General features: G+C 39.9%; 1 protein-coding gene across 2 annotated transcripts in view; it reads left to right on the top strand.

Moving 5' to 3' along the window:
- The window catches only part of LOC106819003 (signal recognition particle 14 kDa protein-like), an 8098-nt gene extending 515 nt beyond the window's left edge, over positions 1 to 7583 (top strand). The window contains exons 2-4 of one of the 2 annotated variants that reach the window (XM_014823664.1): positions 1664 to 1779; positions 2772 to 2804; positions 4434 to 7583. In XM_014823664.1, the coding sequence (XP_014679150.1) occupies positions 4574 to 6223 (1650 nt within the window). In that variant the 5' untranslated portion in view covers positions 1664 to 1779; positions 2772 to 2804; positions 4434 to 4573 and the 3' untranslated portion in view covers positions 6224 to 7583. The remainder of the gene's footprint in view (positions 1 to 1663; positions 1780 to 2771; positions 2805 to 4433) is intronic. The other variant, XM_014823665.1, reaches the window with a different exon arrangement.
- The last annotated feature ends 663 nt before the right edge of the window (positions 7584 to 8246 follow it).

Below are 8246 nucleotides of genomic sequence, written 5' to 3'. Positions count from 1 at the left end.
TCTCTCTCTCTCTCTCTCTCATCTCTCTCCTCATCTCACTCTCTCACTCCTTTCTCTCCTCTCTCTCTCCTCTTCCATCCTCTCTATCCTTCTCTCTTTCCCTCTACGTCTCTCCTCTTCGTCTCTCTCTTTTCTCATCTTTCTCTCTTCTCGGCTCTTCTCTTGGTTTCCTCGTCTCGCTGTTCTCCCTCCTTGCTTTTTTCTCTCTCTCATTCTTCCTCCTCTCGATTCTTCTCATTCTCTATCTCTCTCTCTCTTCTCTCTCTCTCTCTCCTCTTCCTCTTCGCCGCTCTTCGCTCTCGCTCTCGCTCTCGCTCTCCGCTCTCGCTCCTGTCCTCCCTCTCCTCTCCTCTCCCTCTCGCCTTCCCCCTCTTTCTCGCGTCTCTACCTCTCTCTCTCTCTCTCTCTCCTCTCCACATTTCTCTCCGTCTCATCATCATCATCATCATCATCATCATCATCATCATCATCACATGGTTATTTCTACTGTTAATTATTTAAAAAAAAGAAAAATATTGAAAAACTAGTACAAATCCAACTTCAAAGTTAAGAAGTAACTGTGTCTTAACGCTTGTACGTGTTACTATCGATTCATGTCATGCCTTGTCACAGTTGTCTTATATATTTAACTAGATTAATTTATATAACATTCTTTATCTTTTGCTATGCTGATCTCCTGCTTTATGTTCAATAGAAAAATACTGGTAGCTTGCTTTTTATAAATAAACGTTTAGCTATAGATAATCAGCTTTTGCATGTATTTATGTAGGATATTTTAATTGTAAATGACTTCATTTAAACCTCTTCTTTTTTCCTGATATTCGTAGGACTCACTACCAGGTGCAGTAAACATCAAATGTTTAAATAGTCATAATTTTTTTCTTAAATCCTCTGTTGAGAAGGGGGTACGCCATCTATGCCCGTGTGTCTTATATGCTGTAAAATATGGTATATGACTGAATACTGTGAACGTTGGTTACTGTGCTAACATCACTAATCTTTTTAGTGCATGCTGAATGCTGTAGGGTTTCTTGAATGGTGTGTGTGGTGCACGTCAGTAATGACCAATGACGTAGAGTGCAATGATTGATAGGTTTGTTATACTAAATGTCACGCACATATTAACAGCAACCTGTAGGCTGTCGCCACCGTGTATGCACTCTTTCTTTGCCTCTGTCTGTCTCTTTGTCTGTCTTCTCCCATCTCTGCATGCTTGTCTTCCCCTGCTCTGCCTCCCTTATTGGCCCATTGGTCTACTCTGGGTTTGGCCCGGTCCAGTTTTTCCTGGTTCATCTGATTATCCTATCGATGCTGATGGTTATTTACTGTTGTCATCTCTAATTGTTTATTACTCTTTCCCTCTACCAACCTGTAGCTTTATCCCGTGTTATGAACATCGCTAAATCACTATGTCAAATACTAGTTGTCTCATCGTAGCTGCTATCATCAATTTTAAATGTTCTCTTTTAATTTGTTTATTACCCCCATATCCTTTACCAACCTTTCTTGCACTATGCAATAACCATCAGAACCTTTACTATGCTACAATGGTATGTTAGACCTTAAACAAAATTAGCTTGGCATCAAGTTCTTTTATGTGATTCAATTGAATCTTGATGTATATTGAAATATTAACTTGTATTTGTTTTGTTTGGCCTTTTAGATGATGGAAGGACTAAACCAAAACCTACGACTTCAAAACAGAAGCATCTTCAACCTCCTAATGAATACAAGTGTTTAATGAGGGCAACATTAGGAAATCGTAAACTCAGCACTATTGTGAGTCTATTTTGTTATATAAAATTCATAGTATTGTATGATATATGGCAACTTTGAAATAGTGTCATTCTAATCTATAATCTCTTTGATTTAAGACATGGATCTGAACAATCTTCTAATATAGGATGAATAATTTTTCTGTGACCTATTTAGCCGTAAGAAGCCTAAACTTTGAAGCGAGAATTTCGACCATTCTTCCTGACCGTTCTTATAGTTTCCCTGCCATTACAATACTTACTGGTATTTTTTGCATATTAAACAGCAAGTATCTGCAATAAGGCAAACATGCCGTAGAACAATTGTTCATCTTTATTTTTACAACATGTACAATACGTGAAATTGCTTTGTTGATTTGTGACGACCTTTCCCACTAAAATTGTTTGTCCTTACACTTAGTTAATGGTAAGTTGTGTAGTACTTACCAGTCCAGCACCACTGAATGAGATGCACTTTTGTCTGGTGGTACTATTTACCAGGCAATTGTTGCGACAGTGACGAATGTGGGTGCATTATTTGCTATTTCATATACCATAACATCATTAACTCGTGGTAATTTTCATACTGAAGTAGTGAGTAATGTCTCAGATAATCTTATCTGTCCATTGCCGACCAAATTAACCTATACATTATGCAGGCATGCAGTCGTGTTCATTTTATGGATAGTGTTGTAAGTTATTCTCCCTGCTCAATGCACATGCTTTCTGCATAGCTTACATGCTTAAACGGCTGCAATATTGTTTGCTCAGTTTGGTTTAATTATGTAGTAGAGGTGCTACTGGCTATCTCACATCATAATATATGGCAGGGGTCCGATGCTTTGTGACTTGTTCTTTTCACTAAATGATATCGTTGGGGAAAAAATTGTCAAACAACTTCGTTATCGTGGACGACATTATACACCATGCCAAGATTTTTGAAATTCACTTGTTAAATAGTGACCACTTTGTAAATATGGGTTATTACGTTTCTCATACAATGTGTTTTTTGTGCAGATTAATGCGAAGGATGTCAACAAGTTTCAGTTGGTAAGTATATCATTATACTTTTGGTGTACATATACCTTCAAGAGAATACTGTCATGATTAGCTCATCTGACATAGTCAGATGCAGCTTGTAGAATCGCATGATCGTCCGTCCGTGCGAGGGCGTTCCCGTGCGTCCGTGAACAGTTGGGGCACAATCTTAACCGGCTCGCGTACGGTCGATATTCGCACATCGGGGGGGATCGTCAAGCGAAGTTGGATGTCGAAGCTAGGGGGTCAAAGGTTGCAAAGGTCAAGAGTGTGTAAAGAGGGGAACATTGCACAATCCTTAACTTAAGGTATAGGGAGGAAATGCAGGAATTTGGCGGCACAAATCTAAACGGCTCGACTAGGCTCGTGATAGTCGGTGGTCTGCATCATGGTAGAACAAGCCATCATGCTGCTGAAATTGGAGGTACGAAGGTCAAAAGGCATTTTCTGTAGACATGGTCTTGACGTGAGCGATTTGGAAAATTTTTTTGTTTCAGCGGTGTACTAGCATTTTTATGGCTTTTTATTGAAAGGACCACTGAATATGTTTTCCACTGACATGCGAAGAGTAAGTTGTGCGATAACCTTTTGACCCTCAAGAGGAGGGTTTAAACATTGATTATGTTTCTTGACTGTTACAAAGGACTGGAACTGCTTTTGCTTTATTATTAGGCCCATACTGTGTCAATGTGAGGCTACAGTTGCCACAGTTTTTTAATTGCAAAGGCAAATAGTCTTGTTGAAACAGGTTTATACGCTCCTTAAATGCATATTATTTTCTAACGCAGTCTGTCTATCGCACTGCCCCTGGGCTGAAGGCTGAATGATGAATAGTGATGGTCGCATGAGGCAAAAACACGGGCAGCCCATGGTTGGCAGCGCTTCTAATATAATTGATTTGTGGCCACTGCAATGCGCGTGTTTAAGCTCACAGCTGAGCGAATTATGCGCCTGCCTGAATTACTTACTTGGATTTATGCGATGTACCTACCTGTAGGATTTCAGGATACTGCGCGCCAGTCGAGCTAGAATGGGCGTATGCGATCTTTGATTATTGATTACACCTTTGCACGCGCATCTCGGGCGGCACAACTATAGGCCCTAGTTTAATTAGATGTATTCTGCATGTAACTTTGTTAAAACCGAATAAATAATAACTAGTAGCCCATATAAATATAATATTTTACTTTTCAATGCTTGAATCTTACATTATCACTGTCGCTATGGCCGGTGCGTATCCATTTACAAGTTATGGTCGAACATGAAGCTGTTACGCATAGAAATATTATGACCACTATATACTTTAATGATTTCTATGACCTGTTACCCTCGGGCAATAGGAACAAAGTATTATTGAGGGGGCAGTTAAAAGGCTCAAATTGTTCTGGGTTTTAAGATTTTTTTATATAATTATAGAGAGAGAGAGAACAGTCTAAGATAAAGAGAGGAGAAGAGTAAGTTAAATTGAGACGGTGAGATATTTAACACGACATGTATTGTACGTAACAACTATAAGCACGGAGTCCTAATGCTTAAAGCTCAAGTATAGTTATCATGGAAATCTTTCATCTTTTCCCTTATAGACGTCTTATTAGCAGCCTCTTAGTACTTTCATGATTTGTATGTTTCTTTACATTTTAGGCATATTCGAATGTATTAAAAGCGAACCTGGAAGGCTTGAGGAAAAGGGACAAGAAAACGAAGATGGCGAAGGCTACATAATTTTGACATTGATTCAAATGAAGAATTTTTCAAATTTGTAAGAGGGAGACTAACTGACAATGAGTAGTAATATAGTGCTGAGTTTACGTTCTCGTGAAATTTCCTTTGGAGCCAGTTATCGCCGAAATCTAGCTATTATTCGTGAGCTTGTTACTGATAAGCGAATACCTTTCAAAAAGCTTTGGGAAAAGTCATCCAAACATCCCATTTGTTATGATGGCAACAATATTTATTTTGATAACTACAGGTCATGTTACATTGCGTGTGGCGCCCTAGGCTTGCCAACAAAACTGTATTCGCTGCCACCATGTAAAAATAATGAGAAAATTGTCGATGCACTTCTATGTCAGTGCAGTTTGGAGCACCTGCCAGTACAGAATAGAGAGTACCGTGGAAGCTTCATGGCCTTAACCGCTGACAACTGGCTAGTCCGCTATGACATTGACACAGCCGAGGTCTTGCAGAAAGTCTACCTCCCTCCCACATATCGATTCAAGCACGTGTCGAACAACACTGCTCTTGAGACCATTGTAGTGAAATCTATACAGCGTAGATCGGCTAGCTTCTTAATGCAGCGAGACGACACCGAGCCGCAGAGCAAGCTGATGGCATTGGGTGTTTTCACTGTTTTCCCTTTGGAATTTGTCTGCTTTCTGGAAATCGACAAGGCAATTTTTGGGAACGACACATGTGATGCGAACATTATGCAGGAAATTCTTATTACAATGCACCACTCAAGTGTTGTGAGGCTATACAGTTTCGAGCGAGTCCTTGCACAACATAAGGTGTTTGAGGCAAAACTCGGTCAGCCCTGCGTGCAGTGGGAAGGAATTCCTGGCAGCCAACCGAACGGTCTGCCCTTTAATGTTGTCCTTGACCAAATGCCACCAGTCTTGTTTGAGGTGCGCTGTGCAGACCACAATCTGCAGCTGGGTGGGTTTCCATGGCATTACATTGTCTGTCCGCATGGCAATCAGAGTGTCTTTCAAGTCCGTTCACTGCAAGACTCAGAAGTTGCCAACAGTGGGGTGTTGGCCTATGTAGACTCATCCGGAATAGACCCAGATCAAGCTCGTTTCCATCCAGATGAATCGGGAAGGATTTTACATTCCAATGGACGAAAGGTCAGAGTTTTATCATTGTGCTCCAAGTCTCTACCGCCAGCAGTGCAGGAGTGTTACACAATTGATTTTATGCATTCAGAAAACACTCGGCAGGAAATCATCACTACATCTTCCGGACGTAGAGTACAAAAGACATTAAGGTACAGCGGTGCCAGCGACTGCCATTACCAGTGCGTACAAGGCATTGATTATGAAAATGAAACGGACATGTTGTACGTTACAGTTGCGCAGCGAAGTCGCGTGCATAGCCATTCATGTGGACATGTATTGTTTTACTGCAACAAAACCGGGCGGTTGGAGAGAAGTGTGCCGCTAGAGGGCGTCTGGGATGAAGACAGTGACCACCTTGTTGAAGTCAACATAGATACCATCATGCACATCACCAGATCACCGCTGCGTAGGTTTGTCTGCAGTCTGTATCGGCTTGACCATAGTGCAGCAATGAAGGACGAGGTTCCTGTAGCGAGAAAAGCCAGCACACGTGTCAGCAGTGGTGATCGACAGCCAAAGCGTGCTTCTAACCGTACACAACTGCTCATAAATCGACATGCTTCAGCGAATGCATCTGATGAGGCAGCTACGTGATAATAGCTGAGCTGTCTGTTGATTAAAGGTGAATAGTGCGATGGTCAGGCATGCAAGTGTGGAGTTTATGCTAAAGCAATGTGTGAATAGTGTCTTAATATCATGTTGTACCATACGGTGATGTGCGAGTTGCAGAATTTTGACGGAATCGGACATAAATTATAGACATTTACAAACAATAGGTTGGAATAACTGACAGTTATGCAACGTAAACCTGCAGATAAGGTTAGCACATGTGCAAAGTTTGCTCAAAAGAGGAGAATCGCTGCCTATATCATTAGCAAGCTGGTATCAAACTCTACTCAACGCTATGATGAGTTCATTTGACGGAAGGGCTGGCAGGCCATTAACTAAATACCAGTAGTGATATAGATGTATATATATATATATATATATATATATATATGCACTATTAAAAGTAAATGCGAGCCTTGCGTTCAGATACTGTATACGCCATATTTTTCGCATACAGATATTTTCGCAAATTCAGACTTGACGGAAAATTTTATAATAGACTTTGCAGACAAGAACTGTTAGCAAGGCACTTGAGAGACGCACAATGCGGTTATTACTTGTATATATAATCAATATAATGCATAGCATATGCGTCAGGCTTCTTTAGTAAAATGAACTCTAATGATATGGACATCCACGAAAAACTCCTCATCATCAGGTTTGTGCATGTACTGTTTTTTCTGTAATGTTGACTTTCTTGGAATGTTGTGTACGTCATACGTAGTTCATAAATGTCATTATGGATTATCCGTAATTGTCACTGATTGTTTTTGTCAAGTTTTGTGAAAAATTTCATAACTTCAGGAGTAGATAATGGGGATTCCCTATTATCTACTTCTGATAACTTGTACTTTATAATGATCTAGTAACTACATTAAGATATATCATATTAACTAATAAATCACTATTGAAAATTTTGCCATACTATCCCCCCCCCCACCATACATAAGCTAAATAGAGTTACCGCGAACTATTTTAGATCGCACTTGGAAATTACTGCTGCTGCTTTTAATATGACACACTACTACATGGATCTGATCTATAGCATATTTTAATCGAGAATGTTTCATATATGAATATGTCATATAACTCTAACCTAAAAAAATATTAGTTTGTGGGCTTTTTACTGCTTTAATGCATATACAGAAATACACGAGTTGTTTGTATTTTTTGTTGTTTTGCATTGAATTTGATTGTGTTAGCTGTTGGTGACTAGTGGTGTATACTTACAATAGCTTAGAATTATTTTTGTGTAAATTTTACTATCACTACGTGTTGGAAACAAATGCTGCAGTGTAATCATCAGAGGAGTAAAAGTTGCTTTGCATTTTTGGTGAACTGTAAATGATGGTTGTGTGTTATTTTCATTTTAATTACTTATTTAGTATCTGTTATTAAATCATCCAAATTAATTCTCCAGCAAACCTCATCACTGTGTAGGGCATCATCAGTAGGAGCTGAAAATAACATCCTGCAGTGCTTATGGGCCACATTATTTACTGTGAATTTTACCCAGCAAATTGGCTTTAGCACTAATGCAGGGGTGTACAAAGCTCGATGTTTTCCCAGCTGTTACTTACAGGTATTTCTTGCATAACAGCACGTATCTACAATAACACTAATGTCTGAAAACACGCGTACATCGTCACATTAAAGATACAAATAGAGAGAGAGAGAGAGAGCGCGCGCGAGAGAGAGAGAGAGAGCGCGCGCGAGAGAGAGAGAGAAAGAGCGCGCGCGAGAGAGAGAGAAAGAGCGCGCGCGAGAGAGAGAGAGAAAGAGCGCGCGCGAGAGAAATTCACACCCTTTCCTTCTTTCTCTAAATACAAAACATACATAAACATTGAAACTAAGGTGTTCTACATGTATTCAGAAACTTGTCACCATTGCCTTCACAGCTGGACAACAAGCCAAAATATCAAAAAGGAGTGCAGTGGTCATTTTAATCGATTTATTACTTTTTCACGAACAGCAACAGCGCATAACGCTAGGGTTTAGCTATATAGAA

This window comes from Priapulus caudatus, unplaced genomic scaffold (genome assembly GCF_000485595.1).
Source record: "Priapulus caudatus unplaced genomic scaffold, Priapulus_caudatus-5.0.1 Scaffold2738, whole genome shotgun sequence".
Taxonomy (NCBI): Eukaryota; Metazoa; Priapulida; class Priapulimorpha; order Priapulimorphida; family Priapulidae; genus Priapulus; species Priapulus caudatus.
The sequence above is the reverse complement of the archived record's forward strand: the minus strand, read 5'-3'. Positions and strand labels throughout refer to the sequence as shown.